The sequence below is a fragment of the Ailuropoda melanoleuca genome, chromosome 3 (assembly GCF_002007445.2).
Source record: "Ailuropoda melanoleuca isolate Jingjing chromosome 3, ASM200744v2, whole genome shotgun sequence".
Classification (NCBI taxonomy): domain Eukaryota; kingdom Metazoa; phylum Chordata; class Mammalia; order Carnivora; family Ursidae; genus Ailuropoda; species Ailuropoda melanoleuca.
In genome coordinates this window covers 67,903,569-67,925,121 of record NC_048220.1, presented here as the reverse complement: position 1 = coordinate 67,925,121, position 21,553 = coordinate 67,903,569, and the positions used below count along the sequence as shown (strand labels likewise).

At 36.2% G+C, this 21,553-nt stretch overlaps 3 protein-coding genes across 7 annotated transcripts in view; 1 reads left to right on the top strand and 2 right to left on the bottom strand.

Moving 5' to 3' along the window:
* The window catches only part of ARSK (arylsulfatase family member K), a 49,419-nt gene extending 40,283 nt beyond the window's left edge, over positions 1–9,136 (bottom strand). For both annotated transcript variants that reach the window (XM_019808595.2, XM_002927865.4), the window contains exons 1-2: positions 8,888–9,136; positions 5,645–5,774 (exon numbers count right to left, since the gene is read on the bottom strand). In XM_019808595.2, the coding sequence (XP_019664154.2) occupies positions 5,645–5,774; positions 8,888–9,025 (268 nt within the window). In that variant the 5' untranslated portion in view covers positions 9,026–9,136. The remainder of the gene's footprint in view (positions 1–5,644; positions 5,775–8,887) is intronic.
* Positions 9,137–9,276: 140 nt separating this feature from the next.
* The window catches only part of TTC37 (tetratricopeptide repeat domain 37), an 82,738-nt gene continuing 70,461 nt past the window's right edge, over positions 9,277–21,553 (top strand). For 2 of the 4 annotated variants that reach the window (XM_034656522.1, XM_034656521.1), the window contains exons 1-3: positions 9,277–9,345; positions 18,625–18,715; positions 20,557–20,700. In XM_034656522.1, coding sequence (XP_034512413.1) covers positions 9,290–9,345; positions 18,625–18,715; positions 20,557–20,700 — 291 coding nt within the window. In that variant the 5' untranslated portion in view covers positions 9,277–9,289. Of the gene's footprint in view, positions 9,346–14,750; positions 14,817–16,995; positions 17,241–18,624; positions 18,716–20,556; positions 20,701–21,553 lie in introns of those variants that run through there. The other 2 variants (XM_034656524.1, XM_034656523.1) reach the window with 2 other exon arrangements.
* On the bottom strand, positions 13,458–13,880 carry LOC109490978 (40S ribosomal protein S15a-like). The gene has a single exon (XM_034655703.1). The coding sequence runs from the start codon at positions 13,875–13,877 to the stop codon at positions 13,458–13,460; it is 420 nt and encodes a 139-aa protein (XP_034511594.1). The 5' UTR covers positions 13,878–13,880.

Below are 21,553 nucleotides of genomic sequence, written 5' to 3'. Positions count from 1 at the left end.
AACTATCAGAGAAATTAAGAATAGAATCCCAATTACGATTTCATTGAAAAGGATAAATTACCTAGAAAAAATTTAACCAAGGAGGGAAAAGATCTATAAACTATAAGACACTGATGAGAGAAACTGAAGAAGACACAAATAAATGGAAAGATACTCTGTGTTCATGGGTAGAATTGATATTGTTAAAATGTCCATACCACTCAAAGCAACCTACAGATTCAACGCAATCCTTATCGAAATTCCATTGGCATTTTTCTCCAAAATGGAACAAACAATCCTAAAATTTGTGTGGAACCATATAAGGCCCCAAATAGCCAAAGAATTCTTGAGAAGGAAGAATAAAATGGAAGGCATCACACTTCATGATTTTGAATTATATTACAAAACTATAACCACCAAAACAGCATGGTATATGGCATAAAAGCAGACACTTATTTCAATGAAAACAAAAGAGAGCCCAGAAATGAATCCATGCATATATGGTCAATTAATGTAAAACAAAGGAGTCAAAAATATATAATGGGGAAAGGACAGGCTCTTCAATAACACGTTGGGAAAACTGGACCTTTATCTTATACCATGCATGAAAATCAACTCAAAATAGATTAAACACTGAACACGAGACCTTAAACCATGAAACTACTAGAAGAAAACAGGGGGTAAGCTCCTTGATATCAGACTTGACAATAATTTTTTGAATTTGACTCTAAAAGCAAAGGCAAAGCAAATAAAATCAACAAGTAGACCTACATCACACTTGAAAGCTTCTGCACAGCAAAGGAAACCATCAACAAAATGCAAAGGTAATCTATGGAATGGGAGAAAATATTTGCAAATCATCTATCTGATAATTAATACCCAAAATATACAAAGAACTCCTACAAAAAAAATCTGATTAAAAAATGGGCAGAAAAACTGAATAGATATTTTTCTAAAGAGACAGAAATGGTCAAATAGCTACATGAAAAGATGCTCAGTATCACTAATAATCAGGGAAATGCAAATCATGGCCACAGTGAGATATTACCTCACACATGTTAGAATGACTGTCAAAAAGACAAGAGATAGGGGCGCCTGGGTGGCTCAGTCGTTAAGCGTCTGCCTTCGGCTCAGGGCGTGATCCTGGCGTTCTGGGATCGAGCCCCATATCGGGCTCCTCCGCTGGGAGCCTGCTTCTTCCTCTCCCACTCCCCCTGCTTGTGTTCCCTCTCTCACTGGCTGTCTCTCTCTCTGTCAAATGAATAAATAAACTCTTAAAAAAAAAAAAGACAAGAGAGAGTAAGTCATGGTGAAGATGTGGAGAAAAGATGACCCTTGTGCAATGTTTTTGGAAATGTAAATTGATGAGGCCACTGTGGAAGCCACTATGGAGGTTTCTCAAAAAATCAGAACTAGAACTGTCATACAGTCCAGCAATCCCACTTCTAGCTATATATCCGAAGGAAACAAATCCTTGTCTCCAAGAGATATATGCATCTCCATGTTGACTGCAGCATTAATTACAATAGCCAAGATATAGAAGCAGCCTAATTGTCCACTGATAGATGAGTGGATAAAGAAATGTGATTTTATATTTATATATATCACATATACATACATGTATATTTCACACATACATACACACACACACATATATATATACACACATGGAGAAATATTAGTCATGAAAAAAGGAAACCCTCTCTTTTCTGACAACATGGGTGGAACTTGTGGGCATTATGTTAAGAGAAAGAAGTCAGAGAAAAACAAGTAGTGTATGATCTTACATATTTATGGAATCTAAAAAAAGGGAACTCATAGAAACATAAAAGACTGTGATTGTTAGAAGTGGGGGTTGGGAGGTGGGGAATATGGGTGAAGGTGGAATGTACAAATTTCTAGTAATAAGTTCTGGGGATATAATGTATAGCATGGTGACTACAGTTAATAATAATGGATTATATATTTAAAAGTTGCTAAGAGAATAGATTTTAAAAGATCTCATCACAAGACATTTTTTTAATTATGGGAGGTGATGGATATTAACTACACTTATTATGATAATCATTTCACAATATATACCNTTAGAAGTGGGGGTTGGGAGGTGGGGAATATGGGTGAAGGTGGAATGTACAAATTTCTAGTAATAAGTTCTGGGGATATAATGTATAGCATGGTGACTACAGTTAATAATAATGGATTATATATTTAAAAGTTGCTAAGAGAATAGATTTTAAAAGATCTCATCACAAGACTTTTTTTAATTATGGGAGGTGATGGATATTAACTACACTTATTATGATAATCATTTCACAATATATACATATATGATGTCATTATATTGTACAACTAAATTAGTACAATGTTATATGTCAGTTATCTTGATAAAACTTCCATTTCCAGGTACACACATAGTAGGGCTGAAGAAGGTTTCTTTTCTCATCTAACAAAATGATTTCTTTTTGAGCAGTGAAATCAGGGATCTTCAGGGTTTGAATCCCAGTAATGCCAATTACTGAGTGGCCTTTGATAAGTTACTTAACCTTTTAGTACTTTTGTTTTTATATGCAAAATGGGGGTAGTAACAATATCTACTTTATGGACATGTTATTATTATGTCAATTAAGACATGTAAGGCACTTAGAATATTTGCCAGGCACTGGGTAAGTGCCTAACAAACATTAGTTTGTATTACTATTATTCCTCCTCTTTGTTCAAACTCTTTAAAATATAGTTCTTCTAGGAAAAGCATCACCTAACATTTTTGAACCTTTAGAGTTCATTAATCACCTTTTTACTGATTATTTCATTTGATGCTGGGAACAACCCTGTGAGACAGATAAGGAACAGACAGATATCTAACCCTGTAGATAGGGAAACTGAGTGACTTGCTTGGCCCCTCCAGGATTAGAATCCAGGACAACACCTCACCCTAGTCCACTGCTCATTCCACTTGTTCAATAAGGAATAAAAAACTAACAAAACTGTTTTAATATCCCTGGGCCTTCATCACTGAAATATCATCTAGTGCAGTGGGTTTCCTTTACTCACTGGTGGCTACATAGGTGATTGTCCTGACGGTGAAAGGATTTGGGACACAAATCACACAGAAGATCGTGTCACGTATGTCCTGACAGACGTGCTTTTTACACATCCCAAAGCAAACAAACGTTAGAAAGGCAGGAAGGAAAACAACTCTGTCAGAGAACAGAGAGTTTATTTTAAAAATGGCATTTTCCCCTACTTCTCAGTTATTCATGAATTAATACTGCTGACATTTTGCCATTAAAACTATATCTATTTGTTAAATTACTCTAATAAAAGTGAAAAAATAAATTTGGGATAGAAGTGAATTGAGACTGAAGAGAAACAGATAAAGTCTGTAATATGAAATAATATGGAAACATTCAGAGTAACCTGACGTATGAAAATTCTAACTGCTTTGTGGTATTCTCCAAAGTCCCCTCCCAATCCCCTCTACTCTTCCTGAAAATTTTCTTGAAGATACAACTCTTCTAGGAAATATGAGTATTTCCTCATTTGCTTGGATAGGCAGAGGATTCTTAGTCACCAATCATAAGGAAATGAAACAGTAACACATGAATTAAACACCACTTTGGATGATATAAATTCCTACTCTTGAAAAATAAAGTAGAAATTCCAATAACCCCCAATACATAGCTTAAAATATGCATCCCTTGTATTAAAATTTTTATTAGATGACACACACACACATATATATATACACACATGGAGAAATATTAGTCATGAAAAAAGGAAACCCTCTCTTTTCTGACAACATGGGTGGAACTTGTGGGCATTATGTTAAGAGAAAGAAGTCAGAGAAAAACAAGTAGTGTATGATCTTACATATTTGTGGAATCTAAAAAAAGGGAACTCATAGAAACATAAAAGACTGTGATTGTTAGAAGTGGGGGTTGGGAGGTGGGGAATATGGGTGAAGGTGGAATGTACAAATTTCTAGTAATAAGTTCTGGGGATATAATGTATAGCATGGTGACTACAGTTAATAATAATGGATTATATATTTAAAAGTTGCTAAGAGAATAGATTTTAAAAGATCTCATCACAAGACATTTTTTTAATTATGGGAGGTGATGGATATTAACTACACTTATTATGATAATCATTTCACAATATATACCTATATGATGTCATTATATTGTACAACTAAATTAGTACAATGTTATATGTCAGTTATCTTGATAAAACTTCCATTTCCAGGTACACACATAGTAGGGCTGAAGAAGGTTTCTTTTCTCATCTAACAAAATGATTTCTTTTTGAGCAGTGAAATCAGGGATCTTCAGGGTTTGAATCCCAGTAATGCCAATTACTGAGTGGCCTTTGATAAGTTACTTAACCTTTTAGTACTTTTGTTTTTATATGCAAAATGGGGGTAGTAACAATATCTACTTTATGGACATGTTATTATTATGTCAATTAAGACATGTAAGGCACTTAGAATATTTGCCAGGCACTGGGTAAGTGCCTAACAAACATTAGTTTGTATTACTATTATTCCTCCTCTTTGTTCAAACTCTTTAAAATATAGTTCTTCTAGGAAAAGCATCACCTAACATTTTTGAACCTTTAGAGTTCATTAATCACCTTTTTACTGATTATTTCATTTGATGCTGGGAACAACCCTGTGAGACAGATAAGGAACAGACAGATATCTAACCCTGTAGATAGGGAAACTGAGTGACTTGCTTGGCCCCTCCAGGATTAGAATCCAGGACAACACCTCACCCTAGTCCACTGCTCATTCCACTTGTTCAATAAGGAATAAAAAACTAACAAAACTGTTTTAATATCCCTGGGCCTTCATCACTGAAATATCATCTAGTGCAGTGGGTTTCCTTTACTCACTGGTGGCTACATAGGTGATTGTCCTGACGGTGAAAGGATTTGGGACACAAATCACACAGAAGATCGTGTCACGTATGTCCTGACAGACGTGCTTTTTACACATCCCAAAGCAAACAAACGTTAGAAAGGCAGGAAGGAAAACAACTCTGTCAGAGAACAGAGAGTTTATTTTAAAAATGGCATTTTCCCCTACTTCTCAGTTATTCATGAATTAATACTGCTGACATTTTGCCATTAAAACTATATCTATTTGTTAAATTACTCTAATAAAAGTGAAAAAATAAATTTGGGATAGAAGTGAATTGAGACTGAAGAGAAACAGATAAAGTCTGTAATATGAAATAATATGGAAACATTCAGAGTAACCTGACGTATGAAAATTCTAACTGCTTTGTGGTATTCTCCAAAGTCCCCTCCCAATCCCCTCTACTCTTCCTGAAAATTTTCTTGAAGATACAACTCTTCTAGGAAATATGAGTATTTCCTCATTTGCTTGGATAGGCAGAGGATTCTTAGTCACCAATCATAAGGAAATGAAACAGTAACACATGAATTAAACACCACTTTGGATGATATAAATTCCTACTCTTGAAAAATAAAGTAGAAATTCCAATAACCCCCAATACATAGCTTAAAATATGCATCCCTTGTATTAAAATTTTTATTAGATGACAAATATAACTTACTATTGTACTTTGGGTTATAATCTTTTAAACTGTGAGAACATTTTTGTGTGTGTGGCCCCTCCCATTAATATTAAGCATGTTCTTACCTGCACGTGATGGGCAACAAATTGGAGAGTTTGTGTACGCATTCAGAAAGGAAGTGCCACGTGCTTTCATAAAGTTAATAAAAGGAAGTCTCACTACCTGACTTCCTGGATAAAATGTTAGCCTTCCATCCTGGAATAAAGAAATTTAATTAATACAGATTGCATTAGGAAAGAAGAAAATTATTTCCTTTCATTTTAACCATAAAATTTACAGGTAGTAGAAGACTTCAATATGATCCTAAGGATTCTCAAAAGAAAAAAAAGGATAGACAGTGTTACCTATATTTGCCTCATAATATTAAGAATTTAATGTTACACTTGGATTCATTTGAATATAGTAAATAAACTAAAGGACTTTCTGGAAAGTTCATTTGGGGCATGATGGACTGATGGAATAAATATTTATTAAGCATTCACCATGTTACAGGTACTGTGAAAGATCCGGAAATTCAGTGGTGAAAAAAACAGAGTCCCCGGCCCCTTGAAGCTTATAGTTTAGTGGGAGAGCCAAAAATATACTGGTAAATAAAGCATAAATAATTACAAATTGTGATATGTGCTTTGAAAAAAAACCCTGAGATACAGAATAACAAGGGAGATGTACTTTACATAGAGCGAACAGGGAAAGCTTCTCTGGGAAGTATGAGACCTAAGGGTAAGAAAGATCCAGCAGTTCTTTAGGCTGGACATAAGTGAAGATGTCAGTAGCTGCTGCATAAATGAGCCTGATGATTAGAAGAGAGACTGGGGCTGGAGATGTACATTTTGGAACTAAAGAACTCTTCTTGGTAAAGAGTAAAGACAGAAAAAAAAGAATATTTTAGGTCTGGAGTTATATCTATACTATATTTTCAATATAATTATAAACAAAAATACAGTCTTAAAATGAGTTAATCCAAATGTGAGAAATACATAAAGTCTACTGCGGTGAAATAAACATGGGGGTCTTTAGCATATTCATGGTATTGAAAACTATGATATTGAAAGAAACCTTTCAGGCAGAGAGTGAAAAGGGAGGAAAGAAAGGAATTCGAGGAGTCTCAATAAGAGAAGTGTCTCAAATAAGAGAAGGAATTCGAGGAGTCTCAAATAAGAGAAGTCTCTTTCTCATGGGAAACAAAGAATGGCCACCAAGGGAGGAATATGATATGAGATCGAGCACCATGAGGCTGAGAGAAAATGGTGTGTCAAGAAAGAGATAACATCAGCTGTGTTGAGAGGCTACCTAAAATAAGGCTAGAAAATTCGCATCAGTATTGGTATTAGTTTCTGCTCTAACCCTTATTATTTCCTTCTTTCTGCTTGCTTTGCAGAAGTTTGTCTGGTTTTTCGATTTGTCTTCCCTGGCATTGAACCTTTCCCCTAGTAGTGAGCTAGGAAGGGCGATTGGGGCACTAAATGTATTTATTTATTCATATATACATATATATATATATATATGTTTATATGCTATATGTATTTATCCAAATATGTATAAAATATAGTCTGTATAAATATATACATGTTATATATATTTGGATAAAGAAACCAAAAAATCATGTTAATGTAGTTAGGAACCAAAATACTTGGTATAAAAGAGATACAAGTGCAAAAATCAAAGAATTAATAACCTTGTAATCTTAAATTTGAGTTGAAACTATCAACATGATCTCATGTTTTACTTTTTCTAATATTATGTACTTTCTAGAGCTGTCCATTGGAAAGGTCTAAAAGCAATGAAAAACCAGAACACCTGGATTATAGTCTAAACACAAGATAGGACAGGAAATACACAAGTTGGACATGGAAGTCTATCAAAGTAAACTGCTGAAGATTATTAGGCATGGGTCAAAAGGACTCAGGAACAACATGAAGGGTCTTTCACTAACCAAAGATGGGACATTTTGAACATCAGTAGGTATAATGAATGCAAAGGATTTAAACACAAATACATAAAAACCTATGTATTCATACTATACTGAAAAAAAAAAAAAACCAAAATATTTCAGTCACCTTTGGAAGTTTCTAGGATGCTTTCATGCACCACCCAAATTCCCTTTAGGAATGAAAGAATGCCTCTGCTAATGAGAGTTGCCTTGCCCCAAATTATGCTCCTTTCTGGGAGCAGCGCACAACTAATGGCCATCCAACATGAGGGTATAAAGGCCTAGCCCCCTCACCCCAAATGGAAACAGTTCTGAAGCAACATACTAGTTCGAGAATTACCCATAAAGTCAGCTGAGGCTTCTGTTGAGATAGTAACACAACTCAACTTCTCTCTCTTTGCACAATCCTCCTTTCTTCCCTTCCCCTTGATCTCAGGAGCACTCCCTAAGAAACCTCTTTCATGTTAATCTCCAATACTGCTTGTTCCCTAAATTTAGATAATCATAAAGATTACTCTGAATAATTTTCTCAACAAGTCCTGTGAGCATATCCAGATTATGAAATTTTAATCATCACAGGTTAATCAATGGGAAAGGCAATAGAACATAGTGATTAAAGGCACTCTTTTGATGCAGACATACTTAACACCAACAATCTGTGTGACCACAGTAACACCCAGTGATAAAGCTATTATTGTAACTCATAATCAAACATTCGTCTAAGCGGTAGTTTTAAAATCACGGGGGTAATACTAAAAGTTTCAGGTACTGTTGATACTAGTATTCTTTTGGGTGATAGCTTGGGAAAGTTCCAAAGACTGTTCAAGTTTGGGATTAAACAACAACACACCCACACAATTTCCATGGAACATAGGAGAGTGGATCAAATTACATCAACTAGCGCACTTAAATCAGCACTAACAGGATTATCAGATACCTGGGTAATAAAAATGTTAACTTCCTTCACTTCTCACCCAGCCATGAGTTCCTGTAAACTTGAAGTGGAAAATGACCACTGGGAAGCTAACACGCTCTTATGGAGATGCAGAATGTTATTTTTCCCCACAATAGACTCAAACTGGCATACGGGCTTAAAGTGCCTTAGTAGTGATAAAATTATTGGGTCGAGGCCAGCATTAAAAAAAATGCAAAGGTGCTATCAGATACATTTTACCTACTAGATTATTGTTTTATATGTGCGTGCTGTACGCGTGTATACGGGGCCTCAAAATAAAATGCATTTCTTACTCTGCATCGGGGTAGAATATGTTTGAAAGTCTCTCAGATTCTGTTCCCCAAAGCCTGCAGCACAGGAAAAGCTGGGGGCCAGTCGCTAGTCTGGAGCGGGACGCCTACTCTCTTGCCCTTCGGTACTTACGAAGGAGTCGCTCACGACTAGCACCACATTGGGTGCAACGGGCCAAACCCGAGCAGGTCCTCGCCTCTGCCCACCTGCCCCGGGGTCTGGTGCTGCCAGAGCCGAGGCTGCGACCACCGACACCCACAACAGCAGCATTGCAGAGGGCGGTTCCGAAACGCTGAGCGCTCGGCCCGCCGCCGCCCTCTAGGAACGACTCTGCAAAGAGGACTGGGATCACAGAGCTCATAGTTCGGGTTTCTCCTAGCGCTTTACCCATGGAACTACAATTCCCAGCAGGCTGTGCGTAAGCACATGCGCAAAGGGGGATTCCCGGCCTTAACTCACGTTAAGACCTTTTAAGCAAATACCGAGCTAACTAAAAACTCAGTCACTTCCAGTCACGTGAACGATGCCTGGGGAATGCGCATGCGCTCAGATTCCAGCCTTGGCGTTTGGAGGAGAAGCATCTGTACCAGGTGGGTTTGGGTCGCTGTAGCTTTGGCAGAAGTTGGAGCTAATACGCAGTTGAAATGGTACCTACAGAGAGAACGGGTGAGAGGCCAGGACTGGTCATTTTGTGACGCGCAAGCATGGCCTAGTATTAGACAGGACCATGAACTGGGCAGTGATGAGGTGGCAGCGCGTCTGTCACTTAAGTTGGATGGGGCGGTTCTTTGTGGGGCCTCTTGCTGGGCCGTCTCAGGTGCGATGTGGATTCGTGGGACTCCTCGAATACATTCCCCCAAAGAAATTTGTAGCCTGCCTCATCTTACTGCCAGTGCAGTAAGGATTAATCATGCTCCGGTGGAGTGAGGAACGGGGCCTAGTAAGTCAGTTTCATGTTCTAGATGGGGAAGAGCTTAGGTGCATCTTGCCTTCAGAGTGCAAAGGAGAGAAACCGAACAGGCTCTTAGGGGAAGAAATACTGAGCTGTGTGACGAGTTCGATTAATTGACAGGTTCAGAATAGCATTGTTTTGCTGCAGAAAAATCGCTGGTCCCACTTGACTGTTGAAGTACTTTGGAGAATTCTGGAAGAAGTTGATTTCTGTCCCAGAGCCAAATTCTCATTTCACTATCATAGTTTCAGGTATATAATTTCTTCATCATGTTAGTCGTATGAATATTTTGACAGGAAAAGGAGTTGCAGTACCTAACACAAAATCAACTCAATTTTATTATTTTCTATAATCCTTACTTTGACCATTTTGCAGATAGGAAAACAGACTTGGACAGGTTAAGTGATTTACCCAAGATTACAGAGGGGGCCAGTCTGAGCAGAACTTGAATTTTAGTAGTGGCCCTAACTCACTACAGTTCTCTGTCCCTAGTTAATTATAACATTTCATGACATTCTGATGAGCTTAACTCTATTAGTGTAGACAAATTCTTAACCAAGAAGCATGCTGAAGCTCTTTGTGAGGATTCAAATATATGAACAGTAGTTCCTGTCCGCAAGGAACTTAAACTCTAGGGAAATAAAGCTGGCATACATGGCATTGCAACCTTATAGCATGGGAGATAACATAGCTAAGCTATGTCATGATTAGGTTATGTTTCAAAAATTTGTTTTGAGTTAATTTGGAGTGTGGAAAGCATTTCACCATAGAAACATTGTTAACTGACTTTTAGTTTTGTAAAAAATATATCCAACTTTATCTGTGGTGTGATACCGTTTCTGTGAACTGTGTTTACTCTCTCGGGCTTTGTTTTCACAGGGCATGTATTCTGACTTCCCAGTCAGAATGACAGGAGCACATCTTTTTTCCCCCTCTCTTTCCCCTTGTCATGTCAGTGGGAGCAGGTGCTGCAGTGAGTTGGCACAAGATGGATATTTTAGGGCCCCAGAGACATAGCACTGGAAGAATCTAAGGGACTTCTATTCCTACCACCCATCTGACATTCAGTTTGTCCTACAACATTCCTGCCAAGTGAATTGTCCAGTCTGTGCTTTTTTTTTTTTTTAGCCCATTCCACATTTGCCATGTCTGATTTGTAAAAGTTCTTATTTTGAGCTGAAGTCAGTCTCCCTCTACATTTAATCGTTCATTGGTCCATTTCTCTTTATTCTTATGTGAGTAATCACTCCTTTTCAACAACCCTTTTCACCTCTTTCTCCACCAATTTTTTTTTTTTTTTTTTTTTTTTTTTTTTTTTTTGCCAAGGCCTTCCCAATTTCCTTAAGCTAATTATGTAATTGCAGGTTTCTTCATCATTTTGGTCACTCTTTTCTGGACATAAAGCATTTTTGCTAATCAGTAACTATCTGAAAAGGTACTTTTGAGGTGTGTTTGTGTGTATCGCTCTGTTTGTTCATGACGACGTATGTGTTGCATTGAGGGTGAGTGCTTTATTACATGTATGTTTACATCATCAGTTAAAGATTTGTATGTTAGAGATTGCTTGCTTTTGTGAGTACTTAACTGCAGTTTAGAAAGATCTTCAATTAAAAGGTCTTGGTATAGATTTTGATTCTTTTAGTTCTTTTAACGTCCAGCATACCCCCAGCACTATATTCTGCCTTAGGAAAAGGAGGCAAAATGTGAAGTTGGTGACTATATGGAATAAATTCAGTGTTGTCTTTACCAGCTGTGATTCTGTGAATATTTGTTGACTATCTACAATGTACTGGATACTGTAGGAAATAAAAGAGAATAATAGAAGTAGTCTTTGCTCCTAAGGAACTTCCAGTTTAGTTGTGGGAAACAAACACACTCACACAACTATAAATTTAACAATATAAAATACATAAAATAACAATATAAAAGACATAAAAAGTATAGTTAGTTGCCAAACATACAAAAAGAAAACCCAGAATATCTCAAATTATACTTTGGAGAATGCTGATGTGCTTCAAAATGTTAACTGCTGTTCATTAAAATAAATGTTCCAGAGTTAACATAAGTTTTAGAAATGCTACATTAAACTATCTTTGGATAGTTTATGTTTAAGACTTGTTAGAACTTTTAAAGTGCTAATATATATTTAGGATGACTTTAAAAGAGAGTGAGAAATATAATTGGTAGCATTCACAAAATTATTAGATGGTGTGTTAATACCTTTAAGCATGTTTTATTCCTTGGAATCCTTTTTGGAAATGTTGGTTTAAATTAAAAGTGTTAGAAGATTAGTGAGATTCATCTGAGTAGGCTTTATGCTTGACGCTTGAATTTGGCTTTCAGTTACACGTACCATTTGACTAGATAGAAGCAGTATGAACAGCCTGAATGAGAGGAGCAAAGATGTAAGGTGGAAAGTATTGGGGGACAGTGAAAAAAAGTTATGTGAGCTGATATTTAAAAAGAGATTCTTCCTTTCTCATTTTAGCAAATTGAGAACTGCCATTTGGCAGTGGGGTAGCTGAATATTTAGAGCAGGCTTTGGGAGCTGGACAATCAGCCATTTATTGAATACATATTACTCAATAGGTGTTGAATATGTAAGGAACTCCAACAATATAATACTTTTGTGTAGGGTTTTATTGACCTGGGAGACAGGACATATCAATATAGCATGGCAAAAAATATCGATTAAGTTTAAATTGAATAGCTCAACTAATGTTTCATTGATTTAGAGTATAGGGTGGTCTCTTTTGCAGGATTTACTCTGGACTAGTATTCACGTAATTCAAGAGGGTACTTGTGTTTGATGATAGCCATCTTTTGAAGAACACTGGCAAGAAGGTTACTACTTGAGAGATCAAGGAAGGAGGGAGTGGGGTTTTAAATGTGTAGAGAAAGTTTGTAGTAACCATGTGGATTAGGAATAGAAAAAAAAGTAGTGAAGTTGATTGAGAGGGTGGCAGTAGATAAAGAGAATAGAACTAATATACGGTTGACCCTTGAACAATGTTGGAGTTAGGGGTGCTGACCTGCCATGCAGTCAAAAATCCACATGTAACTTATTCCTCAAAAAGTTAACTACTAATAGCCCACTGTTGACCAGAAGCCTTACAGATAATATAAGGTTAACACGTTATTTTCTATGTTATATGTATTATATACTGTATTCTTACAATAGAGTAACGTCGTGAAAAGAAAAGGTTGTTAAGAAAATCCTAAGGAAGAGAAAATACATTTACAGTACATTTATAGTACAGAAAATACATTTATTGGAAAAAAATCCATGTATAAGTGGACCTCAAGCCCATGTTGTTTGAGGGTCATCTGTGTCTTATGTTCAGGCACTCCATTTACGTGGATATCAAATAAGTGATGTATGTAATCCCCACTTTACCAATGAGGAAATAGGCTTGGAGTAATGAAGTAAGGTGTCCAAGTTCAGATTGTACTAACGCAGATATATCTGATTCCTAAGCACATTCTGAACAAGGTTAAGTTTTGGCTTGGTGGGTGGGTATGCAACGAAGGGGCTGACAAAACCTGGGGTGTTTTGTAAGAACAGTTGAAGTGACTAAGTAATTACAATCAGGTAGGTTTGGGGCTTAAAAAAGTTAGTGTAATGGATAGAGTCAGGTTTTTACTTTTATTTTACCTTTCCCTCCAAATAAGGGTAACCTTGTTTTAACTTTTATTTTACTTTCTTAAACATTGTTTGGATCACAGTACTGTTTTTTCCATTGAGGCATTTTATTTGCACGTGTGTATTGCATCCCTAGAAAAAAAAAATCCCAGGATTTTCCCTCCTGTGTATTTTTGTCTTATTTCTTCATGGTCCATGATGCCAACTGAGGTTATCAGCACAGTGAAACAGATCTGGCAGGATGGGAGCAGATTATTCTGCCATTTTTCTAGATCTTTGGGTTGTACATCAAATCTGGGGTTGATCACTCCACACTTGTTCAACCTGCCCCTGGAGTTCACAGCAATTTTTCCAGCTCTGTGACCATCAGTAATTTCAGATTTGCCAATGTAACCGTGCTTCATCATTTCAGTTAGAAACTGGCTGATGACTTTAGAGCATGGCCTAATAAGAACCTGGTGTTTGCCTCTCTTTTTGGCATTGCTAATGCTCTTGAGAGCACCTGCCAGGGCATTCATGTGCACCATTATGGCAGCATGGAAAGATGGTAGAAAGAGGACAGGAGGCCACAGTGCTTTTTTTCTTAACAGTTAGACCTTTTCTATCAACTAACCATTCTATTTAAGTATACTCCTAATACATGTTTCAGTCCAGTAAGCTTACTTCCTCTTTTTGGTCCATCCCCACCTGCTTCACCTAAATTTTTTTTCATTTCCTGGTTTAAGTAACGTTGCTATTTTTTTTTTATTCAGTTTTTTGAAACCACTTCCTTTCTGTTCATGAAGCATTCTAGATTAATTTTGTTTGACGGAATTTATTCCAGAGATCCCATCAAAAGATACTTAGGATTATATCATGTAGAATTTGTGTTAATATTCCAGATGGTTGTTTAGCTGGGTTTTGACATTTAAAGAAAGTTTTCTCTATTTTCATTAGATTATAAATTAATCTAGTTACATGATGTGGGCAACATTTTACATATTTATAATTCTTTTTATGACTTTAAACAGGTTCACTTTAGTGTAGTTAGGCTGCATATAGGGAGTAAATAAGTACTGTTGATTGTCCTTGATTCAAAATAAAGTAGCATAAAAATAGTTGATACCCTTTTTGGCTTATTTTATATTGAAGTTCATGCAGTTTTGAGTTTCTGGAATGTTTTTTGGGAATTTTTCTGATTGCTTATGGAAGTTCCTTTATAACCTGAGGCTACGGGAATACAGACCAATTTGGAAATTTTGGGAATGAAAAAAAGATGGAAAAATTGTACCTAATTATTTCTTGTGTTTTAAATTATGAATTGTGAAAACTAAACCTGAATCTGATGTGTTAAAAAAATTTACAGTTTTCACTGTTTTTCATCCTTTTTATGTGCCTATCTCATATTTTACTTAATTTAGATGGATAATGGTTAAGGAACAACCTGAAATTCAATTAAAAGGAAGATAGAAGATAATAGGTAAAGGGTAAGTGTCTAGAATGCTAAATAATAGGTAATTGGAGTCTCTTTTTACTTAGTAATTGTTTTTTACCAATTCATTTCTGAAGAAGGGTGTGATGGTGTATAGGTTGTTATTGCCAGACTACACATCATCAAAAAACACCTTTAGAATTTTGTTATTAGATGTAAAAGTACCATATTTTGCTTTTCTGTGATTAGCCTCCATTGTCATTATTGTTATTATTTATTGTTGTTGTTTTTGCTTTGTGGAGTCTTTGTATCTACACAATGGAATGTAGCTTTAGGTTGCATAGCTTTAGCTGGGGTGTGTAGGACATAGTAATTCGTTCACCTACATTTGTTATTTTTGAGATTTATCATTTTGGCATGAGTATCACTTTCTATCTTTTTTTTAAGTGCAGTTATTGCTACTTTTTATGCTTGATATGTTGAATAAAAACCTTTTTTAGTTTGGTAGTAGGAACCCTTTCATTGAGTTGGAAGTGTGCAAAATGGCGCACCTGGGTGGCTCAGACAGTGAAGTGTCTGCCTTCTGCTCAGGTCATGATCCTGGGGTCCTGGAATCTGACTCCGCACTCAGCAGGGAGTCTGCTTCTCCCTCTGCCCGTCCCCCTGCGCATGCTCTCTCTCTCACTCTCTCTGTCTCTCAAATAAATAAATAAAATCTTTTTAAAAAAAAAGGTGTGCAAAATGAATACCGTTATTGAAAAAAAATGACGAGATTGAGAGAAAAAAAAATAGGACAGATTATCCGGGGCTGTGGAAGAATATTAAGGACACTTGTAAAAGAGCTAAATTTTTCTTTAAAATGTTGGAAATGATTGCAGTAGAGGGAAATGTCCCAAATAGAGGTGTATCATTTTTGTTTATAGGGTTTTGCTCTATGAAAGGAAGTGAGTTTGATGATACCTAGTAGGTTAGTACTTAGGAAAGTTTTTTGTTTAGAAAATGAATGAATGAGTCTCTTTTTCCTCCACTCCACCTTCCAAAAATAGGAATTTTTTGGGTTAGAAAGGGGCAGATTATTTTGTCTTTTCAAAAATTAGTTAATCCCATAAAACTGATCTGTATCTATATATCAATATTGTCTATATCTGTGTCTGTGTATTTCTTGCTGTATAAATGTTCGGTGAAGAGAGAGGGCCTCAGTGCTAGTGTATTATGCTAAATGCCAAATCAAATGAAGAAGGAAAAGAAAGAGAAGAATAGAAGATCCCACTGCAGCAAGGGTAATTGTCATTACATATGGAGACATACAGGGATATGGAAGGATGTTGAACATTAGTTGGTTACCAAGAGAAGAATGGAGTTTGTCTGTTGTGGTCTTTAAAAATACCTTATGTAGAGGCATTTAACAGCTCTGTTTTTGCTGCTGTATTTAAGTGACACTTGACTGTGTGTCTGACTTTTAAGGTCTTCTGTAGTCCAGTGTTTTACTTTATCCAGTAAACCTCATTTTCTTCTGTTCTTTAGCAAGTCCCTTCTGCTCCACTGAGCCCATTTTTCTCTTTGTGTCCTATACATGCCACATTCGTTCCTATTTCTCTGACTTAGCCAATGCAAATGCTTCTGACTGGAGCAGTTTTCCTTCTTCCCTCCATTCTTAAATCCTGTCTTCTTGTATCCCTTCATTACTTCACACCACACTTCTTTCCTTCTTTAAACTCCTCTTGCAGTTGTACTCATTATCCTTAGTTCAGCATTTGATTCTCTAATGGCTCAGATGTCTTAGGTTTGGTTTAGATTATACTCTTTAAAGCAGGAGCCTTCTTTTCTATTTCTTTTATGGCATATGCAGTGCATGGTTTGGGGGTTGCATGTTGGATTGGTGGTGCCTGGTTCTGCCTTGTGTGATTGTGCTCCCACTCAAATCCTGGGTGATAGAGATGGTGATCTTTCTTTTCACAAAGTTGAATTCTTCTTCTGTTTGTTTTTGCTTGGTCTTATTTTGAAACTGTTTTTGTTCTTTTTAAACTTTTTTCCACTTGGGTGTCTTTGTTTTTATCCCTTTCTTTTGGTCCAGATTAGTTGTTACATCATTGATTTCTCTTCTTTTTAGTCTGCAGACTTATCTACCCAAAGTAACTTTGGTGCGAGAAAAAAACAATTTTTTTTAAAGATTTTGTTTATTTATTTGACAGAGATAGAGACAGCCAGCGAGAGAGGGAACACAAGCAGGGGCAGTGGGAGAGGAAGAAGCAGGCTCATAGCAGAGGAGCCTGATGTGGGGCTCGATCCCATAACGCCCGGATCACGCCCTGAGCCGAAGGCAGACACTTAACCACTGTGCCACCCAGGCGCCCCTGGTGCGAGAAAATTTAATGTGAAACCAGCATTGAAATTTGTTGCCTGTTCCAGTCAAAGTTTGTAGGCTAAAAAAAAAAATCCTGAAGTTTGCACCTGTAAATTTATACCAAGATAATTTCAGGTAAGAGAACAATTTCTAAAATAGGAGCATATGAACTATGCAGCTTTAATTGTATAATTAATGTAAGTAGGCAAAAAGTTACTTTTTGCTTATTTAAGGAATCTCATTGTAGCTGCAAATAAATTGATTTAATATATTAATTTTTATATTATTTTGAATCTAACATTCTTTAAGTCAAAAGCCTTGGTTTTTAAAAATTTTTTTAATTATTTTTTTTATTTCCCTACTTTCTTAAACTTCTTTGACCTGCACTTGTACGTCAGCTTCTTTGGGTATAAAGGGTGTCAGTACACCATGTCAGCAAGCCTTCTTCTTGGTTCATTTTGCTGCCATGAACATCTGCAGTCCATAGTGGATTAATATTTACCCAGTTTTGTTTCCTGAAGAAATTAGAGTTCAATGGAGTTGTCAAAAAATACAAGTGTGTCTTTTCTTCAACATGGAGTTGTGATTGGATTTGAATTGTTTACTGGTAAATCCGACTAAGTTGTAAAATCTTAAAATATATTTAAAATTAAATTAACATAGCTTAAATTAAATGAAGAAATACTTTGTCTACCAATTGAAGCATCTTTTTATGGTTGAAATTAGTGCATAATCCCCTAGCATATTCATCACCTTCATTTAAGTGTAAACATTGCATTTATTCCTCTTCAAAGAATACTATATTGCTACAACTCGACAGTGACTCTTACTGTGAAAAAAGCTAATATCCTGATTTATATTTTACAGAAACCAGCATTAAAACAGAATGCTTTCTTATACTCTTACATCAAAGTTACTGAAATTAATTTGTATTAGTTTTTTACTTTGTGATTTGGACTTATTCTATTAAATCTTCCTTGGTGTAGAATTGGATTGAGATTCACCTGTGTTTTGGGTCCTAGTCCATTAGATCATCTGTGTTTCAGCCTACTCTATGAAGAATGAGTATAACTCAAATACAACTGACTTTCAACAAGTATTTATTAATGTGTACAATTTGTCAGATACTAGGTGCTGGCAGTGCAGCAGTTCACAACAACAACCACAGACAAAAATCCCTGCCTACATGGCATTTACATGCTAGTGGGTTTGGGGGAAAGATAATAAATAAAATAAGTAAGATATATAGTGTATAAGATGCTAATGTTAGGGAGGGGGTCAAGGGAATTTTGTGTGGTTGGGTGTGGGGGGAGGAAGGGTTGAAATTTTAAGTAGTGTGGCCAGCCAAGTTTTCACTGAGCAAATGACATTTGAGGAAAAATCTGAAGAGGAGAGGGAATATGCTAGGGACCTTAGAGTGGAAAGAGCGTTCCAGATAGAAGGAATTACGTGTGCGTTTTTCAGACAGTTAAGTTTATTGGTATTATTGTAGGTTCACTCAGTCTTTTTATTTCCACAGGATGTCCAGCAAGGAGGTAAAGACTGCTCTAAAAAGTGCTAGAGATGCAATCAGAAACAAAGAATACAAAGAAGCTTTGAAACATTGTAAGGTAACTGATATATTTTTTTATTCTACAGTAGAAGTATGTTACCCATTTACAGGCATTATGGATTTGTAATATGTGTATCATTTATTGTCTAAACGTAACAAAAGTGGTTAGATTGTTTAGTCGACTGTTAGAAAACTACATTGGCCATACTCCAAAGTCAGACTCTCAAAATCTGAAAGTTTTGTATCTTATGATGGGTTGTATTACGGAGCACTACTGTATCATAAAGTTTTCATTCTTTGATGGTAATTTGACAGTGTAATTCTATTTGGTTTGTGAATGGGAGACTCAAGATTCTAAAGCTCCTTTGTAAGGTGCTGAGGGCAATGTACCTGTCCAGAGGGTGAAATTGAATGTGCAGGAGAGAGAGTGTAGGGGTAGGAGTGAAGAGAGGATGGGATCCTGAGCTTGAGAGGGAGGTCTTTGATACTCTCTCCATCTTAGCAGGGGGGAAGATAGGTGTAAATCCATATACTGTCAGATTTGTAGATTTGGGGATAGGAAGAGAGGAATGTTCTCCTCTCACGTCTTCTATTTTCTTATAAAAGTATAAGCTAAAAGTATATCTAAAAGAATTAGATAGGAGGCTTGGGATGAAAGAAGGTATGAAGTAGTTGTTATTTAACTTACTAGTGAGGATTGAAAGGATTGCCAGGCCCTCATGAATGTTCATTTGAAGTTTCATGTTATTGAAGTGAAATCACTGAACTAAATTGTGTAGTTTCTCCCTTCATGTTCAGCTACTCAAGCTTAGAAATGGGCATGCTGAGATTCAAGTATGGATGTTGAGAAAAGTGATAAGAAAGAGAGGCAAAGGAGTTGAGGATGTTTGCAAGGGAGAGAGGACAGTGATGGGTCAACGGAGTCTAAGCTGGGAAAGGAGGGATGACAACTGAGAAGTGGAGCGATAGTCGAATAAGGGGATGTCAACTAATTGGACATATCAGAGGTTAAAGAATTGTCAACTTTAGTAGTTACCTCGTTGTTAGTTTTTTGGAAGACAGCATTGTTGGATAGAATGGAATTTGTGCTATGGAATGGTGAGAGATTGCTAGAAGTGTCATGTGGATGCATATAAACACAATAATCTGACTGTCTCAACTCATGGAAATATTCTTATTTTCCCAGAATATGTAAAATCTTAAGAGCTAATTTCATTTTAGCTACCAGTTTTGTTTTCTGTCACTAGAACGTCTTTGTTTTCTGTTTCAAACTTTTACATTAGCCAGTAGCTGTTCTTTCTGAAAGCAGTAGCTCTACATATAGTTTTTATTCTCATTGACAGATGGTATTTTAACATTCATTGCCGCTATTTATTTTGAACATATTTGTTATGTCACGTTGGGGTCAGTTTACCGTCTTACCCTGTTATTTCAATGAAAAATCTGCCTGATAGTAGGAAATGTTATCATAGTGAAGGAAAATGTGAGCGTTGGTTAGGGTGAACCTATATGGAAAACAGTTTTGTGAGTTGACTGGTGGCAGTGTGGAGTGGGGGCAGGCAGAATGGTTGGGTAGTATGAATAGTCTTAGTCTTCTTTTTATACATAGTTTTTTCAAGGAGCCTGGGGAGGCATTTGATGGAGGCATCAGCATTGGTTGGGCAGCTTTTAAAAAAATATTCCTCATATTTTAGACTCCTTACAATTACTGATCCACTCCAGCTCCTTCTCTCCTTGAGGAAACTGAAGACCAGAGAGGTTAAGTGGCTTTCTTAAGATCTCCTAGTTAGTGGTGGATCCAGATTTCTTGACACTCAAGTAGACAGTCTTTTAATTGTTGTTTGTTCATTAGCTTTTAAAATTTAATGACCTGTTCTTTTAATTTTTTTTTTTTATCAGACAGTGTTAAAACAAGAAAAAAATAACTATAATGCCTGGGTTTTTATTGGTGTTGCTGCAGCCGAGTTAGAACAACCTGATCAGGCCCAGGGTGCCTATAAGAAAGCTGCTGAACTAGAACCAGACCAATTACTGGCTTGGCAGGTGTGTAGAAATTTTTTTCCTGTATTATGGTAAAGAATTTTTTGTCCCATTTTTTAAAATATAGGTAGCAGCTTTTAAAAAAGCGTTTAAACCTTTATTTACCCCACAGAGAAAAAAATTTTAAATTTGTCTCCTAAACCTGAACATTAATTTAAAAAAAAGGCCAATGATGCTATTTAACATTATTTGACATCCAACCCAATGGATTATTTCCAAAGGTGAGGATTGGAATTGAAATATGATTATACAAATCTCTAATTTAATTATGTGTGCATATGAAAGACTTACCAAGAATATTCTTTATGCTTATTCAAGGGAAAAGAAATGTATATTAATATGTTTTCTAAAGGTAAAATAGAAAAAATTTGCAAGTCTATATATTGAGTACAAGTGAAATTCTTTTTTCTTTTTTAATGTTCTTCATTTTTTTTATTGGCTTCCCCAACTTTTTCATATTTAATAAGTTTGTTTCATATCTCAATCACATCTTAGAAATTGTGATTAGTAGTAGGCAGTAGGCTTGGGAGAACATGAACCTGTTTGTCTCACGTTTATGTGAACAAGAATATGGAGTGGGGTATCTGGTAACACACTTAAAGATTAGGTGCCTGCTTTTATTATGTATTGATTGATTTAAGATATCTGATCTTTCTTTGAAGCAAAGCCAGGTTCCACAAATCTTCTGAAAGCAGTAGCTCTACATATAATTTTTATTCTCATTGACAGGTGGTATTTTAACATTCATTGCCACTATTTATTTTGAACATATTTGGTATGTCACATTGGGGTCAGTTTACCGTCTTACCCTGTTATTTCAATGAAAAATCTGTCTTATAGTAGGAAATGTTATCAT

What these genes read in the sequence shown, in the direction of transcription:
- LOC109490978 (XM_034655703.1), bottom strand. Translation starts at nt 13,877, where the DNA reads ATGGTGCACATGAATGCCCTGGCAGGTGCTCTCAAGAGCATTAGCAAT.